This window comes from Kogia breviceps, chromosome 10 (assembly GCF_026419965.1).
Source record: "Kogia breviceps isolate mKogBre1 chromosome 10, mKogBre1 haplotype 1, whole genome shotgun sequence".
Lineage (NCBI taxonomy): Eukaryota > Metazoa > Chordata > Mammalia > Artiodactyla > Physeteridae > Kogia > Kogia breviceps.
Window position 1 is genome coordinate 39,586,062 of NC_081319.1, and position 23,594 is coordinate 39,609,655.

Genomic DNA, 23,594 nt, shown 5'->3' on the forward strand with positions numbered 1-23,594 from the left:
ATTGTATCATTTAAAGCTTATGTTTCCTTATTAATTTTCTGTCTGGATGATCTGTCCATTGGTGTAAGTGAGGTGTTAAAGTCCCCCACTATTATTGTTTTACTGTCGATTTCCTGTTATAACTGTTAGCAGTTGCTTTATGTATTGAGGTGCTCCTATGTTGGGTGCATATATATTTATAATTGTTATGTCTTCTTCTTGGATTGATCCCTTGATCATTATGTAGTGTCCTTCCTTGTCTCTTTTAACATTATTTATTTTAAAGTCTCTTTTATCTGATACGAGTATTGCTACTCCAGCTTTCTTTTGATTTCCATTTGCATGGAATATCTTTTTCCGTCCCCTCGCTTTCAGTCTGTATGTGTCCCTCGGTCTGAAGTGGGTCTTTTGTAGACAGCATATATATGGGTCTTGTTTTTGCATCCATTCAGCGAGCCTGTGTCTTTTGGTTGGAGCATTTAATCCATTCACATTTAAGATAATTATCAATATGTATGTTCCTATTACCATTTTCTTAATTGTTTTGGGTTTGTTTTTGTAGGTCCTTTTCTTCCCTTGTGTTTCCTGCTTAGAGAAGTTCCTTTAGCATTTGCTGTAGAGCTGGTTTGATGGTGCTGAATTCTCTTAGCTTTTGCTTGTCTGTAAAGCTTTTGATTTCTCCATGGAATCTGAATGAGATCCTTGCTGGGTGGAGTAATCTTGGTTGTAGGTTCTTCTCTTTCATCACTTTAAATATGTCATGCCACTCCCTTCTGGCTTGTAGAGTTTCTGCTGAGAAATAGCTGTTAACCTTATGGAAGTTCCCTTGTATGTTATTTGTCTTTTTTGCCTTGTTGCTTTCAATAATTTTTCTTTGTCTTTATTTTTTACCAATTTGATTACTGTGTATGTCGGAGTGTTTCTCTTTGGGTTTATCCTGCCTGAGACTCTCTCCACTTCCTGGACTTGGGTGGATATTTCCTTTCCTATGTTAGGGAAATTTTCAACTATAATCTCTTCAAATATGTTCTCAGGTCCTTTCTCTCTTCTCCTTCTGGGACTCCTATAATGCGAATGTTATTGTGTTTAATGTTGTCCCAAAGGTCTCTTAGGCTGTCTTCATTTCTTTTCATTCTTTTTTCTTTATTCTGTTCTGTGGCAGTGAATTCCACCATTCTGTCTTCCAGGTCACTTATCTGTTGTTCTGCCTCAGTTATTTTGCTATTGATTCCTTTTAGTGTATTTTTCATTTCAGTTATTATATTGTTCATCTCTGTTCTTTAATTCTTCTAGGTCTTTGTTGAACATTTCTTCTGTCTTCTCAATCTTTGCCTCCATTCTTTTTCCAAGATCCTGGATCATGTTCACTATCATTATTCTGAATTCTTTCTCTGGAAGTTTTCCTATCTCCACTTCATTTAGTTGTTTTTCTGGGGTTTTATCTTCTTTATCTGGTACAAAGTCCTCTGCCTTTTCATTTTGTCTGTCTTCCTGTGAATGTGGTTTTCCTTCCACAGGATGCAGAATTGTAGTTCTTCTTGCTTCTGCCCTATGTGGTGATTTTTAATGGATTAATATTTTTCTAAGTTTCCTAGCTTAATTTTCTAATACAGTAAGAATTGTTATCTATGCTCGTGTAAAGAAAAGTTCTTTGGGGGGGTTGGTCCTCAATCATTTTTTGAAAGAGTGCTGAGACCAAAGAGCTTGAAAACTGCTTTTTTGTGGTAATTGGCTTCATCGTTTCCTTTAGTCCTTGGTGTAAAGCACTGATTCTCAAACTTGAGCATGCATCAGTCACCTGGAAGACTCGTTAAGATACAGATTGCTGGGCCCATTCCTTAGAGTTTCTGGTTTAATATGGGACCTGAAAGTTTGTATTTCTGATAATTGCCAGTGTGATGATGATGTTGGCCTGGAAACTATGTTTTGAGACTCACTGGTGTAAAGAAATATTGCTTATGAGGAAGAAAACCTACTTTTTGAACATCTACTATGTGTCAGTAAATATTATTTTATGCTCATGACAACTCTGTAAGGAGATAGGCATTCTCCCCCTTTTTATTGTACCTCAGGACACTGAAACTTAGAGGACTCACAGCCAGGAAAGTACATCATCACTTCAAGTCTGTTCACTTAAAGTCTGTTCTTAAGGCCTATGCTCTTTTTTCTTTTTTTAAATATTTATTTATTTGTTTATTTGGCTGTGCCAGGTCTTAGTTGCAGCACATGGGATATTCACTGCACCATGTGGGATCTTCATTGCAGCACGTGGAATCTTTTAGTCGTGGCATGCGGGCTCTTTAGTTGCAGCATGCGAACTCTTCGTCGCGGCATGTGGTATCTAGTTCCCTGACCAGGGAATGAGCCCAGACCCCCTGCGTTTGGAGCGTGGAGTCTTAGCCACTGGACCACCAGGGAAGTCCCAAGGCCTATGCTATTTACACAGCCTCCTTCTTGCTTTTTTTTTTTTTTTTTAAATCAGTAGTGGCTTTAATTAGATATAATTCTCATATCAAATAATTCACTCATTTCCATGTAAAGCGTACAACTTAGTAGTTTTTAGTCTATTCACAGAGTTGTGCAACCATTACCACATCAATTTTAGAACATTCTCATCACCTCCAGAAAGAAACCTTGTAGCCATTAGCAGTTACTTCATATTTCCCCCAATCCCTGTCTCCTGGACAACCACTAATCTACTTTCTATTTCTATAGATTTGCCTGTTTTAGACATTCATATTAATGGAATCATACAATATGTAGTCTTTTGTGACTGACTTCATTTAGCATAGTGTTTTCAGGGTTCATTTCATCGTGTTATAGCATTTTATCAAAATTTTATGTTTTTCTTACTAAACAACATTCTGTTGTATGGAAGTACTACATTTTATTTATCCATCAGTTGATGGATATTTGGATTGTTTCCACTTTTTGGTTATTTTAAATAATGCTGTTATTAACATTCATGTCCAAGTTCTTTTAAAAAATATTTATTAATTTCTTTATTTGGCCATGTTGGGTCTTAGTTGCGCCTATGGTGTCTTTTGTTGCGGCGTGTGGGCTCTTCATTGTGGCACCTGGGCTCAGTAGTTGCGGCACGTGGGCCCTTGAGCTAATGGGTTTGGTTGCCTTGCCACATGTGGGGTCTTAGTTCCCTGACCAGGGATTGAACCCACATCCCCTGCATTGGAAGGCAGATTCTTAATCACTGGACCATCAGGGAAGTCCCTCATGTCCAAGTTTTTATGTGAGTATAGTTTCTGTTTCTCTCACGAGTGAAACTGCTGGGTCATGTGGTGTGGTTTTCATATCTTTGTCATATGCTATGCTTAACCTTTTGATGATCTGCCAGACATTTGGTTTTTTTTTGTTTTTGTTTGCGGTATGCGGGCCTCTCACTATTGTGGCCTCTCCCGTTGCAGAGCACAGGCTCCGGACGTGCAGGCTCAGCGGCCATGGCTCACAGGCCTAGCCTCTCCACGGCATGTGGGATCTTCCTGGACTGGGGCACGAACCCGTGTCCCCTGCGTTGGCAGGCGGACTCTCAACCACTGTGCCACCAGGGAAGCCCTGTTTGGTTTTTTAAGTATTTTATAAGTTTATTTATTTATTTATTTTGGCTGAATTGGGTCTTTGTTGCTGCGTGCAGGCGTTCTCTAGTTGTGGCTCGTGGGCTCAGTAGTTGTGGAGCATGGGCTTAGTTGCTCCATGGCATGTGGGATTTTCCTGGACCAGGGCTCGAACCTGTGTCCCCTACATTGTCAGGCAGATTCTTAACCACTGCACCACCAGGGAAGTCCCTGCCAGACTTTTTTCCAAAGCAGCTACACCATTTTATATTCCCACCAGCAGTGTATGAGAATTCCAATTTTTTCACATCCTTGCCAACATTTGTTACCTTTTTAAAAAAAATTATTTATTTTTAGTTGTGTTGGGTCTTAGTTGCTGTGTGCAGGCTTTCTCTAGTTGCAGCGAGTGGGGGCTAATAACTCTTTGTGGTGGTGCGCGGGTTTCTCATTGGGGTGGCTTCTCTTGTTGCAGAGCATAGTTCGGGCTGTAGTTGCGCGGGCTTCTGTTGTTGTGGCTCGCGGGCTGTAGAGCGCAGGCTCAGCAGTTGTGGTACATGGGCTTAGTTGCTCCGCAGCATGTGGGATCTTCCCGGACCAGGGCTCGAACCCGCGTCCTTTGCATTGGCAGGAGGATTGTTAACCACTGTGCCACCAGGGAAGTCCCTGTTATCTTTTATTATTTAAAAAAAAATTTTTTTTAATGTATTTTTTGGCCGTACCACACAGCATGTGGGGTCTTGGTTCCCCCACCAGGAATGGAACTCATGCCCCTGCATTGGAAGCGTGTAGTCTTAACCACTGGACTTCCAGGAAAGTCCCTATTATCTTTTTTTTTATTATAGTTGTCCTCCTGGGTTTAAATGGTATCTCATTTTGCTTTTGATTTGCATTTCCCTGACGGCTAACGATGTTGAGCAACTTTTCATGTGCTTACTGGCCATTTGCTTTTCTGCTTGGGAGAAGTGTCTGTTCACATCCTCTCCCATTTTTTGTGTATGATGTGAGGATGAGGTCCAACTTCATTCTTTTTACATAGATAGCCAGTTGTCCCAGCACCATCTTTGGTTATCTTTTGTGATGTATATAATCACTGATCTACCTTCTTATTTTATACCTTCGTCATTCCTACATGAGTTCAGAGTAATTTTTTTAAAAAATTTATTTATGTAGGCTGCACTGGGTCTTAGTTGCTGCACATGCCATCTTCATTGTGGCATGTTTTTAGTTGTGGCATGTGGACTTTTAGTTGCGACATGTGGGCTTCTTAGTTGCGGCATGCAAACTCAGTTGCGACATGCATGTAGGATCTCGTTCCCCAACCAGGGATTGAACCCAGGCCTCCTGTTTTGGGAGCGTAGATTCTTACCCACTGGACCACCAGGGAAGTCCGAGTTCAGAGTAATTTAGGTATGTGTGTCTGATGGAAAAATCTTTTCTCTTTTAAAATTACATACTGTACATAGCATCTTTTCATGCTGTTTTGTACGCTGAAGTAACAGCAATAAGACATGAGCTGCAGGGCTTCCCTGGTGGCGCGGTGGTTGCGAGTCCGCCTGCCGATGCAGAGGACACGGGTTTGTGCCCCGGTCTGGGAAGATCCCACATGCTGCGGAGTGGCTGGGCCCGTGAGCCATGGCCACTGAGCCTGTGCGTCCGGAGCCTGTGCTCTGCAACGGGAGAGGCCACAACAGTGAGAGGCCTGGATACCACAAAAACAAAAACAAAAAACAATGCTATCTTAAATAAGCACTCTAAAGAATCATTGAACAGTGCCCATATTTTAGCAGCAAAGTTGGAGATATCTCCAAAAGAGATTTTAAACATTTTGCCTCTACTGTAGTGTTTTTTTTTTTTTTTTTTTTTTTTTTTACTATTTGTCTGTAGTGGGGGTAGTTTTGATCCTGAGTTGGGAATTGAATGCCTTCTGACCTTTTAGAACAACGTCCCCACACTTTTTATTACTAACCACATGGATAAACTATTTTTTGAACATACACCTAAGTATATATTTATAAATTGTATACTTGTACTACTATGCCAGTATGCAAAAGCAAAAAGGGGTTACTTTTAAAAAGGAAGTCAAGAGGGCTTCCCTGGTGTCTCAGTGGTTGAGAATCTGCCTGCCAATGCAGGGGACACGGGTTCGTGCCCCGGTCCGGGAAGATCCCACATGCCGTGGAGCAGCTGGGCCCGTGAGCCATGGCTGCTGAGGCTGCGTGTACAGAGCCTGTGCAACGGAAGAGGCCCGCGTACTGCAAATAAATAAATAAATAAATAAATAAATAAATAAAAATAAAAAGGAAGTCAAGAAATGAGCAAAAGTTTTGATATTTCCCACTTGATAGTCTTGCTTGCTCTCAGGTAGATATGTGTTGCTCTGAATGCAACACATTCAGAGTGTGATGTTGGAGAATTTTGCCTATGGTTTTGGAGATTATGGCCTCCTCAGAAGCCTTGGGTATGGCGGCCCCTCCTCTTCACATTACCCAGGGTTCCTGTCAGAGATCTCTTCTTCCCTTCAGGGCTGGATTCTTGATGTTGCCCTATTCACTCACTGGTGAATCTTGTCGCTGCAGGTACAGGTGCAGGTACAGCAGTCTCCGCAGCAGGTCTCGGCTCAGCAGCTCTCCCCGCAGCTCACCGTTCACCAGCCTGCTGAGCAGCCCATCCATGTCCAGGTGCAGATCCAAGGCCAAGCAGCACAGCCGACAGCCCCCTCCATCCAGACCCCATCTCTGCAGAGCCCCAGCCCTTCGCAACTGCAGGCGGCCCAGATCCAGGTGCAGCACATGCAGGCGGCCCAGCAGATCCAGGCTGCAGAGATCCCAGAGGAGCACATCCCACATCAACAGATCCAGGCTCAGCTGGTGGCTGGCCAGTCTCTTGCTGGGGGTCAGCAGATCCAAATCCAGACTGTGGGTGCCCTTTCCCCACCACCGTCCCAGCAGGGCTCACCTCGGGAAGGGGAGCGGCGGGTTGGCACGGCCAGTGTCCTCCAGCCAGTGAAGAAGCGCAAAGTGGACATGCCCATCACTGTGTCCTACGCCATCTCAGGGCAGCCGGTGGCCACCGTGCTGGCCATTCCACAGGGCCAGCAGCAGAGTTATGTGTCTTTGAGGCCCGACTTACTAACAGTAGACAGTGCCCACCTGTACAGTGCCACTGGGACCATTACTAGCCCTACAGGAGAAACCTGGACCATACCTGTTTACTCTGCCCAGCCCCGGGGGGACCCTCAGCAGCAGAGCATTACTCATATTGCCATTCCCCAGGAAGCCTACAACGCAGTTCACGTCAGTGGCTCACCCACAGCCCTGGCAGCTGTAAAGCTGGAGGATGACAAGGAGAAGATGGTGGGCACCACGTCTGTAGTGAAAAACTCCCATGAAGAGGTAGTGCAGACCCTTGCAAACTCTCTTTTTCCAGCACAGTTCATGAATGGCAACATCCACATTCCAGTGGCTGTGCAGGCTGTGGCAGGCACATACCAGAACACAGCTCAGACTGTCCATATATGGGACCCTCAGCAGCAGCCACAACAACAAACCCCCCAGGAACAGACGCCACCGCCACCACAGCAGCAGCAGCAGCAGCAGCTCCAGGTTACTTGTTCAGTAAGTGAGACTTATCTGTAGGGCTGCCTGCTCCATCAGGGCCCAGTGCCACACAGAACTTGCCTGGTAACCTCTGGTGCCTCTGGCTTGTTTACAGGAATGATGTTGGTCTTGCAGTAATAAAGTATTTAGTATTTTAATTAGGGTTGGGGAGAAGGGACAGGAATGGCAAGTGAAGCTATGGAACAGGCAGGAGTTCTAGCCTGGTACCTGGAGGTAAATGAAATGACCAGTAACTGCTTTGGGGGTAGATGCCTGGAGTGCTTTTTTGTGATCTCTTTAGGAAGGGTAAACTTCTAGGTAGAGACTAATGGGTCACCCCAAGTGTTATCTCTGTCCGAGAATCTGCTTTCTGCATCACAGATGAACAGATCTAGTGGAACCCCTGTAGTTTAGCACACAGGCTCTAAACTCATCACAGTTGAGAGGGTGTTAAATTGTTCCTCCTTTAGTTGTCATCTAAAGATGGCCTACACTGGACACAGTATAGGTGAATTATGAGATCTAAAATACCTTCTGGTGGGCCTATTAAAAGTGATCATCTTTGGGGAATTCCCTGGTGATCCCGTGGTTATGACTCCACACTGCCACTGCAGGGGGCACGGATTCGATCTCTGATCGGGGAATTAAGATTCCCTCAAGGCATGTAACATGCTCCCCCCCCAAAAAAAAGTGATCATCTTGGGAGTCTTGAATAAGCCCCCTATGCAGTGGGACTTTCCAACCGTGTTTTTATGTTCCTTATAAAATAGTTAAGATAAGCCATGGTTAATTGAGTTTTCTGTCATGGCAGCTATGTTGAGCTAAGTTGTTTTTTTTTAAAATAAATTTATTTTATTTTTGGCTGCATTGGGTCTTTGTTGCTGCACGCAGGCTTTCTCTAGTTGTGGCGAGCAGGGGCTACTCTTCATTTTGATGCGTATGCCTCTCATTGTGGTGGCTTCTCCTGTTGCAGAGCACGGGCTCTAGGCGCGCAGGCCTCAGCAGTTGTGGCTTGTGGGCTCTAGAGCACAGACTCAGTAGTTGTGGCACACAGCTCAGCTGCTCCGTGGCATGTGGCATCCTCCCGGACGAGGGCTCAAACCCATGTCTCCTACTTTGGCAGGCAGACTCCCAGCCACTGCGCCACCAGGGAAGCCCTGAGCTAAATTTTTTAACTTTTTATTTTGAAATGATTTTAGATTTATAGGAAAGTTGCAAAAATAGAACTGTTGAAAAAATTTTTTTTTTAACAGGCACTTTTTTTTTTTTTTTGTGGTACGCGGGGCTCTCACTGTTGTGGCCTCTCCCGTTGCGGAGCACAGGCTCCGGACACGCAGGCTCAGTGGCCATGGCTCACGGGCCCAGCTGCTCCGCGGCATGTGGGATCTTTCCCGGACCGGGGCAGGAACCCGTATCCCCTGCATCGGCAGGCGGACTCTCAACCACTGCGCCACCAGGGAAGCCCAAGAGGCACTTTCTAAAAATTTATTTTTGGCTGCGTTGGGTGTTCATTGCTGCGCATGGGCTTTCTCTAATTGCAGTGAACGGGGGCTACCCATTGCGGCTTCTCTTGTTGTGAAGCACTGGCTCTAGGCGCACGGGCTTCAGTAGTTGTGGCACGTGGGCTCAGTAGTTGTGGCTCGTGGGCTCTAGAGCACAGGCTCAGTAGTTGTGACACACAGGCTTAGTTGCTCCGTGGCATGTGGGAATCTTTCCGGACCAGGGATCAAACCCGTGTCCCCTGCATTGGCAGGTGGATTCTCAACCACTGCGCCACAAGGAAGCCCAGAACTGTTGAAACTTTAACTTTAAAATTGCTTGGTTTTTATCTTTTCTAATTGTTAATCTTCTTAAGGCTATCACAGATCCACCTTTTAAGACTGTTAGTAAAGTTTTTGGTCCCTTGTCTAGCAGACATTTAGAGTAGATGTAGGGCCTCTGGTCTCATGGGACTGGTGAAGGTAGTGTGCCTCAGCACAGGAGCTCTGGGAATGCATGTGAGGGAGATGGCACAAACAAAGCACTGTTAGACCAGGGACTACACTCAGAAACTCAAGACGTAAATGATTGGGTAAGCAAAAGCTGACCGAGTGGTTTCATAGAGGCAACAGTATGTTAATCTTAGGTGACTTTGTTAAGGACCTATTGAACATCCAGCTGTCAGGCCTAGAAGTAGAACAAGACATTGTCATTGCTGCGGGTAGCTTATAGTCTAGTGGAAGTGAGAACATATGATTTGTTTCTGTAAAGTATTTATAAAGCAGCATAATCAAGTGTGACAGTGTGTGCTACACAAAGTCAAGCTGGGAATTCAGAAATCAATCTAGGTTAAATGTCAGCAGAGGCATCTTTGTGGAAAAAATGGCATTTGATCTCTAGTTTATAGCTTAGTTTGACAGAAGGATGGATCAGGATGAATAAGAGCCAGGGTGGACACAAGTGATATGGCCTAGGTTAACATGAGAGGAGGGAGAACCATGGGAGAGGAGTTAGCACAGGGGGCAAAGGGGCTATTGTCCCAAAGTGAAGAGTTGATATGATCTGTGGTAGGAAAATTTCCCAGAATCCTAAGAGTCGTGGTAATAAGAATCAATTATGGTGTGTAGAATTGATTGCATGTAGGAGAGACCAGACAGAAGACTTGTAATGGTGCTCTGCGCTGAGCTTTTGCTCACAGGGATGGAGCACATCAGGCCTCTCCTCTGCTCTCCTGGGCCTGATGTTCCAGTTTGCAATTCAGGACTTGTTGCTCATTGGGCTCTGCTTGTAATTTGCACATTTGGGCCCTTCAGCAGGAAAATCTTTTCTAGAGTTCATTTTAGTGTTCTTCATGTTCTTCAGAGGCTGTGTCTCCTTTGGCAAAGTCTTATAGCGACATATGTCAAGGGTTATTACCAGAAAAAGAAAAATTGGGAAGAATACCCATCATGCAGGAAAGATGAGTTTGTCCATTTACACCACAAATATCCCTCTGCCCTCCTTATCAGGCTCTGTTTTAGGTGCTGGGAAACAGAGGTGAATAAGACAGTCTGCCCTTGGAGCCCTCGTAGCCCATGGGAAGATAATTGTTCTGTGATGTGAGTTGAACCCTAAGAAGAGCTGATGTGTTACTTCACCTGGCATACCCTTTTTGAAAGCTCTTTTATATCCTGTCTTTAAAACCAGATTTGTGGCTAAACTTCCCTCCCTTGACCTCACACCCACCTCCATCTGTTCCCCTATTTCTCCACTTTACTTTATTCCCAGAGTTCTCAAAAGGATTATCTGCACAGGCTGACTCTACTTGTTAACCAGTTTTCCCTTCAACTCATGACTGGGTCTGCTCTTGTACCTCACTGTGTCCAGATCCAACAGACATGTCTGTTTTTATCTCACTTACAGCAACACACAGCACAACAGACCATGCCTGCCTTCTTGAAACTCTCCTTTGGACTTCCATGTTATTATGCACTCCTGGTCTTCCTCCTACCCCACTGGTTATTTTTTCCTTCTCAGGAGACTTTGCTGAAGCCTCCTTCTCTTCTGTCTGAGCCATACATGTTGTTTCTCAAAGCTCTGTACTAACCCTCTTTTCTCCCTAAGGGATTTCTCTCCATTGTTATGATCCTCTAGATGTCTGCTGCAGAAGGTGATAATCACTGACACTATCTGCCAGGCACTGTCCTTAGAGTTGCATATATTAACTCGTTTAATTCTCACACCAACCTTAAGAGGTGTGTACTACTATCTCCATTTTACAAATGAAGAAACTGAGGCACAGAGAGATTAAACAACAAGGCCAAAACCACCTTTTAGTAAGTAGCAGAGTTGGCATTCAACCTTGGACAGGCTGGCTCTAGAGCCCATGTCTTAACCCATGTACTGCATTGACACACAGATCTTTATCCCTACACTGTACCTTTCCCCTTAGGACCTTTCCCATACATTCAGCAGCCTACTTATTTATTTACTTGCATTTGTTTAAGATATCTCAGCGCTTCATTAGCATCCCCTCTACTACTATCAAAAACTATCCCATCTCAAAAAGTGATACCATCATCCACCCATTTGTTTAAGCCAGAAACCCAGGAGTCATCCTTGAGATCCTTGAGTCTGCTTTACTGTACTCCTCACAGTCAATTCATCAACAAGCCACATTGATTCTACCACCAAACTTCTCAGAATCTCTTAAAACATTTCACTGCCACCATCCTGGTCTTGGCCACCAGCACCTACTTCCACTTTTGCTCTTTAATCCATTTTCTACAGCTCAAGAATAATTTCCTTAAAATGTAAGATTATGTCACTTCCCAACTTAAAACTCTTTTAAGGTCTCTGGTACAAATAGGAAAAACTCTACACCAAGTGTAGAAGGCCTTACTTGAGTCAGTAGTTTTCAACCTGGATGAGACTTCTACTTCCCCTACCCACTGATAGACATTTGAACATGTGTAGAAGAATTTTCGTTGTCAGGATGATTAGGAGTGTTACTTGTAGTCGGTGGAGGCACACAGTGAAGGGACCCTGGCTAATAAGACAGAGAAGCACTGTCCCACATCCTCTGGCCCCCACCTACTTACCCAGTCAGACTCCTACTAGATTTCTAGCTTGGGTAGATGGTGTTGCCATTGAACAAGGTAAGAGAGGGAACTCTGAGGAGAATACTTCTGGATGGGCAAAGTGATGAATTTTCTCTGTAGATGTAAATGTGAGGTGGCTTTCAGATGTTCAGCTGGAGATGTACAGTACCCACTGGGTTTATTAAGGGACCGTCTAGCTTAGAGTCACAGAGTTAGCAGTCATTTCCAAAAACATGGAGATCTAAACTGGGAAGGTGGTTGAGACTCACCAAGGAGAATGGTAGTTGAACTGAGAAGTGTGTCTAGAGGGGAGCTCCAGGGTTGACAGACATTTAAGGGCCTAGCATTGGTATTTCTTTATTTCCTTGTTTGATCATGTATCTTATATCAAAGCTAATAGGGTAGTTTTTATTTTTATTTATTGATAAGCAAATTTGTGTCATGAATAAATTATTTTGCCATCAGTTTGAATGATTTGGCATTCTTCAGCCCTTTAGTAGGCCCTGGCATGGAAAATTGCTCAAGGGAATTTGTTCACAATGTAGATAGATGTGTGAGACCCAAAAACCTGTGCTTTGTATCTGTGTTGGTGTCTTTCCTGCCTGATGGGGATTGTGATTGAAGGTCATGGACATCCTCTGCCCCTTTGGCTGCATGGTTTGGCTGTCAGACCATTGAGGATGGGACTACTCTTCCTTTGGAGGCAGGAAGATAAAACAGTGCCTCCTGTCTCTAGAAAATGTCCTTAGGAGCCAAAGCAGTACTATTGAGAAGGAACATGAAGGATGATTCTCAACCGTGACTGGACATTAGAATCACCTGGAGAGCTTTTAAAAATAAAAGGCAGGCTGGCAGGCTTCCACCTTCAACCAATTAAATCAGAATCTCTGTAGATAAGGCCCAGGCATGGGTATTTTTAAAAATCAGCCAGGTGATTTTAAGGTGCAACCAAGTTTAACAATCTGGACACTTGGTACTCAAAGAATAGCCTGCAGACCAGCTCCCTTATTTGGGAACTTGTTAGAAATGCAGAATCTCAGGTCCCACCTGAGATCTTTCTAATCAGAATCTTCATTTTAATAAAATCCCCAAGGGGTTTATTTGCGCATTGTAGTTTGATGAGCAGTGCTTTGTGCCAGTAGTTCTGAGCAGTGACTAAATGTTAGAATTGCCTTTTTACATGGGAAGGTTTTAAAAAGACTGATACCTCTTTAAAAAGAGATTCTGGAGGGGAGCTCAGGTATTGGTGTTTTTAAATCAGAGATTCAAAAGTACAGCCAAGACTAAGGAGCTTTGCACTAGCCTTTGCTGTCTCTGGAGTAAAGAATAGAACTCCAGAGGTTCTTGAAAGTAGGACAGCAAGGAGAAGAGAGGTTTTTTAATTAAAAGAACTATAAGTAACATTTTTTTTTGAGATTTTTTTTTTTTTAGAACAGTTTTATACTTACAGAAAAATTACAGAATTTCCATAAACCCCACACCCAACTTCTGCAGTTATTAACATCTAACATTAGTATGGTACATTTGTTTTTGTTTTTTACTCTAAGTAACATTTTTCCAGCAGTTTTGCCCAAAGGCCTTTTGACGCATTTTGACGGTTTCTCTCTCATAGGCTCAAACTGTCCAAGTTGCTGAAGTTGAACCACAGTCACAGCCACAGCCTTCCCCAGAACTTCTGCTTCCAAATTCTCTGAAGCCAGAAGAAGGGCTTGAAGTATGGAAAAACTGGGCACAGACCAAGAATGCTGAGCTAGAGAAGGATGCTCAGAACAGACTGGCACCCATTGGGAGTAAGTGTTTGGGAGGGAAAGGGGGTTGGACTCTGTCAAAAATGCAATGATACTTAAGCAGCAGGAGGACAGAATGGTAGGAAAGTGGTGTCCCTTGGCTCTCTGGGCACTAGGGAACACCATCTGAAATAGAATGCTGAATTCAAGACAAGCAACAAGCAGTCCGGACCTACTATAAATGAGCAGAATTTGTGGGGTTTGTCCAAGATCAGGCATTTTTATACACATGGATTTCTGGGACAGAGAGAGTTCTGGGAGGAGATATGAATTAGTGAGTGCACTCAGGGGCCCTCTTCCTTAGCATTATCCTCACATACTTCCTCATATTACAGAGGGTGGATTTTGCGTTTTTGCTTTCACGTCTTGGTCCTAATAATAACTGGGGGGGGATACATGAGGTAGGAAGGATTGTGGTAAGGAAACCCTTTTTGTAATAGGGCAAACAGGATTGTTGTCTTTGTAGGCTAGTTCTGATTGTAGATACAAGTGACCATTTTCATCCCAGCACCTTCATGGGTGGTGTCTGCTTTGAAACCCCCTTCCAGGGATATGAGCAACCAGTAAAGAGACGGCTGTTGCCAGGACCCTCACTCACCTCTGGGGCTTGTGTTGCAGGGCGTCAATTGCTGCGATTCCAGGAAGATCTCATCTCTTCTGCTGTGGCCGAGTTGAATTATGGGCTCTGTCTAATGACACGGGAAGCTCGAAATGGAGAAGGTGAACCCTATGACCCAGATGTGCTGTACTATATTTTCCTGTGTATTCAAAAGGTAGGAAACAGAACTTCACAGGAACATGTTTGAGCTGTGTTCCCATTGGGTAGTTGCTGGGTAGTCAAATTAACAAAATGACAAGCAAGTGGTTATAATAAAGACATTCTCTTTCAACTATATAGTGAATTTTTAAATGTATGTTTTTTAAAATTGGAAAAGATCTACATATTCACTTAAAAAAATAAACATCATCATAATCCCACTTTCTAGAGAAACATCTATTAAAATATTTGATATATTACCTTAGAGCCTTTTTAAATCATGGAACATTTTTATTGATTGATTGATTGATTGATTGATTGCTGTGTTGTGTCTGCTGCATTGGCAGGTAGATTCTCAACCACTGCACCACCAGGGAAGCCCTATCATGGAACATTTATATATAACACTTTTCATTAAAGTAAACATGTAGTTTGCAGAAAAGCAATTTGTCCAGAACAAAGTCTCGTGCTGACATGTAGCTTGTCTTCTCATTGTTTCCTGCATTAATGCAAAATAATTACTTGGAAGTGTCTAGCTAGAATATACAACTGTAGTTAGGTTTTCAGGACATCTAAGATGAAGATTAACAGAGAAATTCATTTCAGGACTGGCAGTTTAGGAGAGCAGAGGTGGATTTCTTAGTGTTTGAATGCTATTGTGGAGAAGCCCACAATATGATGGAAAAACACTTGCTAACTAGGACTCACCCTGTTGCTTAGGCCTGAGAAAAGCCCATCTACCACTTTGTTCCTCTTTCTTAACCAGTCACCCAGAGCACTGGGTGAATTGCTCTGCATGCTTTGTCTCATTCCATGCTCTCTCACTCCTGGAAGGCAGGCACAGTCATCTCCATTTACAAACAAGGAAACTGAGCCCCCCAAAGTTAAAAGACTCGCATGAGTTACTAAACTTATACCATAGCTGGTAAGAGGCTGGCCCTGGAGCCCACATTGTGATTTTTTTGCTACCACAAGACAATGCCTTACTTGGGTGAAATAGCATTCACAAAATCTGCGCCATTGACCCAGCTCACAAGAGTGTTGTGAGAGTCAGTTCACGTGCTGAAGTATACTGTGAAAGTGCCACACACTGGACAGTTTTTTAAAAATTTATTTATTTGGTTGCGTTGGCTCTTTGTCGCGGCACATGGGATCTTTCGTTGCGGCGTGTGGGGTTCTCTAGTTGTGGTGCATGGGCTCAGTAGCCCCACAGCATGTGGGATCTTAGTTCCCCAACCAGGGATCAAACCCAACTCCCCTGCATTGGAAGACAGATTCTTAACCACTGGACCACCAGGGAAGTCCCCGCTGGACAGTTTTGACTTGGTGTGTTGGTTTGTTAATGGGGGAGGAATGGGTAGGGAGAGGTGAGGGTACTGGTAGAAAAATGTTTGCTTCCCCTCAACAACTTGCCCAAGAGACTACCGACAACTTTTATTGATTATTTTTCTTTTAGTATCTTTTTGAAAATGGACGGGTTGATGACATTTTCTCCGATCTTTATTATGTTCGATTCACGGAGTGGCTGCATGAAGTTCTGAAGGACATTCAGCCCCGAGTCACTCCACTTGGTAAGAATCTTCCTAGTCCTTGGATGTCTTTAGCACCTGGGTTTTAAAAAGATCAGCTGGGGGGAGAAAAAAAAGATCAGCTACTTGTGTGGCTAGCTGTGATAATAGCATGTGGGTGAGGAGGCTATAAATCCCAGGCACCAAACATCAGTCTCTGTGCTGCTTGGCCTGATGTGGAAGGGGCACGGCTCACCAGACAGAGAACTTGCTGGTCCCAGTGTGGCAAGGACACAGGGGCATGCAGAGTGTGGGGTAGTCACTCCATTTTTTTTCCCTATTAAAATTTATTGATTCAAACTAGAATCCTTGCAAAAATTAAGAATTATGAACTATTTCATCTGTAGGTTAATTATATTACATATTGAGTTTTTTTCCCCTTATGTTTAAACATACATTCTACATATATAGAACATAATTTTTGCTTTACCCATGGATAACCTGGGCAGCATGTTGTGTTGGAAAGAACATGAGTTTCGCAGTAGAATGTTTGAGGTGGTTTTTTGTTTGTTTGTTTGTTTTTTAAATAAACTTTTTAAGAGTAGTTTTAGGTTTACAGGAAAACTGAGCAGGAGATACAGAGAATCCCATATACTCCCTCACACAGTGTTTCCCCTATTATTAGTATCTTGTATTAGTGTAGTGTATTTGTTAAAATTGATGAGCCAATGTTTGGTACATTATTATTAACTAAAGTCTGAAGTTTACATTAGAGTTCACTCCTTGGGTTGTATATTCTGTGGGTTTTGACAAATGTATAATGACATGTATCTATAATTCAGTATCATACAGAAGTTTCACTGCTTTAAAACCCCCGTGTTCCACTTATTCATCCCTCCCTCCATCCCCCTGACTCTCTGGCAATCTCTGATCTTTTTTACTGTCTCCATAATCTTGCCTTTTCCAGAATGTCATATAGTTAGAATAATTGTGTTAATCTCTTTCAATAATTTCATTTAATGTTCCTGCGTGTCTTTTCATGGCTTGATAGCTCATTTCTTTTTTTTTTTTTTTTTGCTGAATAATATTCCGTTTTATGAATGTGCCACAGGTTGTTTATCCATTCACCTATTAAAGGACATTTTGGTTGTTTCCATGTTTCGGTAATTATGAATAAAGCTGCTGTAAACATTGTGTGCAGGTCTTTGGTGAAAGAATAGACAGATCCGTGGAACAGAATAGAGAGTCCAGAAGTAGAACCACACGAATATAACCAATTTATCTTTGACCGGGGGCAAAGGCAGTTAAATGGAGAAAGGATAATCTTTTGTTTTGTTTTCTTTTATTTTTTTGGCCTCGCCATGTGGCTTGCGGGATCTTAGTTCCCTGACCACGAATTGAACCTGGGCCATGCAGTGAAAAGCACCAAGTCCTAACCACTGGACTGCCACGGATTCCCAGGATAGTCTTTTCAACTAATGCTGCTGGAACAACTGGACATGCACATATTTTTTAAAAAAATGAATCATAGACCTAAATGTAAAGCTATAAAACTCCTAGAAGATAAAATAGGAGAAAATCTAGGTGACCTCAGGTTTGTTGGTAACTTTTTAGATACAACACAAAAAGCACAATCTGTGAAATGAAAAAATTGGTAAGTTGGACTTTATTAAAATTTTAAAAACAAACAAAAACTTATTCTTTGTGAAAGACATTGTTAAGAGAATGAAAAGACAAGCCACAGACTGGGAGGAAATCTTTGCAAAACACATATTTGATAAAGGACTGGGATCCAAAATATATAAAAAACCCTTAACAGTCAATAATAACAAAACAAAGAACCCAATTAAAAAAATGGGTCAAGGATCTGAACAGATTCCTCACCAGAGAAGCTGGCAGATAAGTATATGAAAAGATATTTATCATGTATCATCAGGAAATGGCAAATTAAAACAACAGTGATGGGAGTTTTCTGGTGGCCTACTGATTAGGATTTGGTGCTTTCACTGCCGTACCTCGGGTTCAGTGCCTGGTCCGGGAACTGAGATTCCATAAGCCACGTGGCACAGCATGCATAAATATATATATACATACATACATACATACAGTGATGTACCACTATATACCTATTAGAATGGCTGAATTCCCAAGCATTCTCTTACCTTAGGACCCAGCAGTCATGCTTCTTTGTGTTTACCCAAATGAGTTGAAAACCTTATGTCCACACGAGTATCTGAGTTTTAATCCTGGCTCTGGATTTAATACAATGCATGTCGTTTAACTTTTTCTTAATCTTTTTAAAAAATTGAGATATAATTGACATATAACATTATATTAGTTTCAGGTATACAACAATGATTTGATACAGTATGTATATATTGCAAAATGATTTAGTCTAGTTAACATTTGTCGTCATAGTTACATGCTTAACCTTTAAAAAAAATATTGTCTAGGGCTTCCCTGGTGGCGCAGTGGTTGAGAATCCGCCTGCCAATGCAGGGGACACGGGTTCGTGCCCCGGTCCGGGAAGATCCCACATGCCGCAGAGCGGCTGGGCCCATGAGCCATGGCCACTGAGCCTGTGCTTCCAGAGCCTGCGCTCCGCAACGGGAGAGGCCACAACAGTGTGAGGCCTGCATACCGAAAAAAATATATATATATATTGTCTAAACAAATATTTTTTGAGGCCTACTGTGTGCCAGGCAGCTCCAGGTGCACATAATATAATTCAGTAGTGAACAAAATGAAGCTTACAGTCTAATGGGGGAGACTGTATAAATAATCACATTAATTTATGATAGTTAAGTGCTTTGAAGAACAAAACACAAAGAATGGAAAGTGTTAAAGGGTATATTAGGAGGGAGGCCTCTCTGAGGGGATGTCATTAGACACCTGAGTAAGTGAATCACTACATGATTTGCAAAATTTCAAACCAAGTGTGGCTATATAAAGTCTGCTGTTTAAAACTTTTTATTATGGAAATTTCAAGCACATATAAAATAAACAGAATAAATTAATGGCACTCCCATGTACCTGTGGCAGATCTTGTTCCATATATACACTGTCTGTTCCCCTGCACCGTGTTATTTTGAAGTAAATCCCAGACACTTTATCTGTAAATTTTAATATGTTATTGACATTCCACAATGCCATTATTATACTTTTTTTAAAAAAGATAAGTCCATAATGTCATCAAATTCTACCCTTTGTTCGAATTTCTAATTGTCCCATAAATATCAGAATTTTATTTGTTTGAGTCAAGTTGCAGATAAGGTCCACACATTGAAATTGCTGTTATACCTTTTAATGTTTAGCTTTAATCTTTAATTTCCCCCTTGATTATTTTTCCTGCAATTTATTTATGGAAGAAACTAGCCTTTTAAAAAGTCTGATTTTTGCTATTGTATCTCCATACTGTAATTTAACATATTCTTCTGTCCCCTGTATTTACAGTTAATTGGTAGTTGCATATAAAGACTTGATTAATCAAGTTTTGTTTTTTTTGTGTGTTTTCTTTTTGGCAAGGTTATATCATAGATGGGTTACTTACTTCCATCAGGTGCCCATAATGTCTGGATCCATTAATTCATGAGGAGTTGCAAGCAGTGGTATTCTAATGTTATTACTTCATTATTAGCTGAAATACAAAGAGAAACTTTCCCTCATCAACTCTTTGAATTCCTAGCAGTATAGATTGTATAGAAGAGACAGGATAAGGGCTTGTTTCTTCTTTGTTTAGCAGTTTTCACAGTAAGGAGTTGGTTCACCAACTTCCTCCAGCTGGGGTTTTTTTGTTTGTTTGTTTAAAGAATCATTGTGAGCTAATTAATTTAAACATATTTAATATGATTCAATTCATTTCACTTGTTATCTTTTTTTTTTTTTGCGGTACACGGGCCTCTCTCTGTTCTGGCCTGTCCCATTGCGGAGCACAGGCTCTGGACGCACAGGCTCAGCGACCATGGCTCACGGGCCCAGCTGCTCCGCGGCATGTGGGATCCTCCCAGACCGGGGCACGAACCCATGTCCCCTGCATCGGCAGGCGGACTCTCAACCACTGCGCCACCAGGGAAGCCCTCACTTGTTATCTTTAATGATGCACAAATTGTCCCATCTTTGGCCATTTGGAGCCTCTTTAAATTGGCTCTTCAGTTCATTTGACATGACCCTACTTCCTTGATTTCTGGTTTGCCTGAATGTTCCAGGCTTATCCTGGACATTTTCTGTCTCCCAATGTGGAATTCATCAGTTCTCCATGGAGCCTGGTACTTTTCAGTGTTAAGTGGTATTTCGTTATCACAGTCTGGATGGTAGGGGTGCTCATTGCTCCTTGGGTTTCTAGGCCTAACTAAAAAAATTAATATAAAATGGATCATTTTGATGCTTTGCAGTTCAGATTCAGAACTATGAGACTTTTATATGTTGTTTCCATCTGTATCTCCTGTTGGCCCGTGACAGGAGTTCTGGTTTTCAGGCATTAAAGTTCACTTTCAGTTGTGTTGTTAAGAAGTGACTATAGGGAAGTGACACCAGGTGGCAGAGTGAACCCAGGGAAAACAGGGCATGCCAAGGTATGCCTGGGGCCACTCCTAGGGCTGGCCTTCCCTCCTCCCTGAGGAGCGCTATCTTGTCACTCATCCCGCTTAAGATTTGTCTGAGAGCAAGGAAGTTTATCTCATTGCCATTGGGCCACAAAGTAGAATAGTAGAGGCAGACATTCCCTAAAGAGATGGAAGTGCACTAATGGAGTCAGAGGGCTAGCTTTGGCAAGAATAGAGAAAAGGAATGTATTGGGCAGAACATTCCCCTACTTCTAAGAAGTGCCACCCTCACTCCCTGCCTGGAGAATCCTGAAACTCCTGCAGGAGAATGCTGGTGTCTGCTGCTGTTTCACCATGCCCTCAGTCCCTGGCACACATACACTTGGACATTGACTATTGAATGAACATATGAAGGGGGCTTGATGACCAGCCCAAGTGTCATCTTCCTTTGGTGTAGACCTGCCTGCCCAAGGCTCTTGCCTTAGCTCCTGTCCAGCATTCAGTTAGCTTATGAACCAGGGTCTTAACAGTAAAAGTTGCCCTATGGAGGAAACCTATAATAGATCTGAATATCATTCTCCCCTTTTTCCAAAGGGGATGAGAATGGGTTTGCTTTCTAGAGATGGAAGACATGAGAAGTTTAACAAGGGCAAATGGGCATGTATAGCAGTTCTTTGGGCCCTGGCCTGGATACCTTTGAAAGTATAATGAAAGCTCTGTACCCTCTTTTCAGAGAAGTTTGCATATATGCAGAGAGGTTGGCTTATACTTTGGGGTGTTTCTCTGAGAGATGTCCTTCTACCCCATATTAATCTGCAATTAGAGGAAGAATTAACATCAGGTGAGAGTGATCATGTAGGGCAGTGGTTCTCAAAGTGTGGTGTTAGGAACTTGTTGAACACACATTTTCAGGTCCTGCCCAGAAACTTGGGTTGGGACTCAGCTGTTTGTGTTTTAACAAGCTTTCCAGATGATTTTGCCATATCCCAGGAAGACTTCTCCAATTAAGTTTGTACTCCTGTGTGGTCCTTGTTGTGCTTCACACCTCCCATCCTGCACCTTTGAGGGACTGCCTGCCATCCTCTTGTTGTAGCAGTACTTTGTTCCTCCTAGGCTATGTCCTGCCCAGCCACGTGACTGAGGAGATGCTGTGGGAGTGCAAGCAGCTCGGCGCTCACTCCCCTTCCACCCTGCTGACCACCCTCATGTTCTTTAACACCAAGTAAGTGTTCTAGAGGCTCCATGCTTAGCCACTGCTGGCATCTGCCCAGTGAAGAGGGTAGAAACTATCCAGATGGACTTCTGAATACCTTTGATATATACTTGAGAGCCTTTGAGCTACTGAAAGCCCTCAGCCCCACTTGGCTACATTTTGTGTGCTGACCAGTGAGGCAGACAGCCTTGCCAGATCTCTACCATCAGTCTTGATGAGATTCCTCCACTAGACAGTGTGTTTGGGCGTGGGCCTGCCCAGATTCTGGGAGTGTGGGCAGCGGCTCCTCTGAAGCCCTGATGGCGGAGGGTAAGTCACAGTCTCCTCCTGGCACCCCTCCCTTTGCCTTGCTTTCACTTGTGGTGCAGATACTTCCTGTTGAAGACAGTGGACCAGCACATGAAGCTGGCCTTCTCCAAGGTCTTACGACAGACAAAGAAGAACCCCTCTAATCCTAAGGATAAAAGCACGAGTATTCGGTACCTGAAGGCACTTGGGATACACCAGACTGGCCAGAAAGGTAGGGGAAAGAGGTAGGGGTTGCAGAAACAGGTGCTACTAGTCCTGCCCTGCCCTTGTGCCTGGGGTCTAGTAATGAGTGTGAAGATTGGGATTTGCTGGATAGGAGTTTTCCATTCCCTTCTCCCCAGCCAGAAACTTCAAACTCTTCTAGAAGCAGAAACGCCCCAGAAATGATAGCTGCTTTTTCCTTTCATACTCACTGCCCATGCCTCACACCCTTTTCCTTCCCAGTATTTCCTGGTTGGGATGGCTGGAAGCCTAAGGTTTCTAACCTGAGCCTGAGTAAAGGCAATCTGATGCCATGTCTGTGGTGGTGGTGGGGTATGTTTTATAGTTACAGATGACATGTATGCAGAACAGACGGAAAATCCAGAGAATCCACTGAGATGTCCTATCAAGCTCTACGATTTCTACCTCTTTAAATGGTGAGGAGGCTTTATTGTGACTGAGTGACGTGTGTGTGTGTGCGTGCAAAAGCATTCTCTAGTTACAGGCAGAGTAAAAACACACTTCTGAAAAGTGAAATATAGAAGCAAGCTTATTGGTTTTCCCAAAGCATGTGCCCAGCACTGCTCCCTGATGGTCCACTTTCATGGAGAGAGGATGAAGGTAGAGGGAGGACAGTACAGAGAGGCTGCCTCTGTTACATATTGAGCATATAGCCCTGCATCTTCCTGGACTTGACCTTTTCTCACCACCACTGTCAGTCTAAGGGGAACTCCTTTCCTTGGCTTTCATTCTTTCTTGCCCCTGCAGTTTGGTATATCATCTTAACAGCAATGCCAGAAGATCTTTCTACATTGTAGGTCTTACCGTGTTACTTAGATTAAAACCTTTTACTCTACAGAGAAAGACAGTAATCCTAATGTGGCCAGCAGGGCCTTTCATGTACTCTCCCTTGTTAACCTCATGTCTGTGTAGCTCTTGGCTCTCTAGCCACACTGGCTCTTCTCCACTGAAGGGCATCATGCTCTCCCTTCCTCAAGACCTCTGCCCAGAACTTTTTGCTGTTGGGCAAACCCTACCACCCCCTGCCTGTTTATCTAGTTAGCTGCTATCCATCCTTAAAAGAGCTTTATTAGGGAAGCATTTCCAAATTCCCTGCCTGTTCTCTCCAGCTGTTTCTTCTGTAACCCTTACCACTGTTTGTTATTTTCTTTGTCTTTATGTAACTTTAATTGCTGTCTGTCTCCCCTCTTACCTGTAAACTCCATAATATAGGGACTCTTGGGTCTTATTCATTTCTTTTAATATCAGCACCTAGTGCAGGCCTGGCACACAGTAGCCCTTTGATAAATCTTGAATCAGTGGATGAATAACTGTTAGAGGATGGCATGTGCTAAGTACTTAAGAGAAGTACAGCACAACGTTGAGGGGGTGAGAGTCCAGGTAAAGGCGCCAGCATCATAGCAAGCAGAGAAGTCAGAGTCCCTCAGATCAAGTTGAGGAATTATCAGTGGATGGGGTAGAGGAAACAACATAGCAAAGACTTGGAGATAGACCTTCTGGGTGCTGAAATTGGTTCAGGGTGGGATATGGTTGGACTCAAGTAGATGAGCCCCG

General features: G+C 43.1%; 1 protein-coding gene across 2 annotated transcripts in view; it reads left to right on the plus strand.

Annotated features, from left to right (window-relative positions):
• The window catches only part of QRICH1 (glutamine rich 1), a 54,865-nt gene that overhangs the window by 30,124 nt on the left and 1,147 nt on the right, over positions 1–23,594 (plus strand). For both annotated transcript variants that reach the window (XM_059075132.2, XM_059075133.2), the window contains exons 3-9: positions 6,125–7,162; positions 13,316–13,493; positions 14,109–14,263; positions 15,704–15,818; positions 21,410–21,518; positions 21,878–22,029; positions 22,366–22,456. In XM_059075132.2, coding sequence (XP_058931115.1) covers positions 6,125–7,162; positions 13,316–13,493; positions 14,109–14,263; positions 15,704–15,818; positions 21,410–21,518; positions 21,878–22,029; positions 22,366–22,456 — 1,838 coding nt within the window. The remainder of the gene's footprint in view (positions 1–6,124; positions 7,163–13,315; positions 13,494–14,108; positions 14,264–15,703; positions 15,819–21,409; positions 21,519–21,877; positions 22,030–22,365; positions 22,457–23,594) is intronic.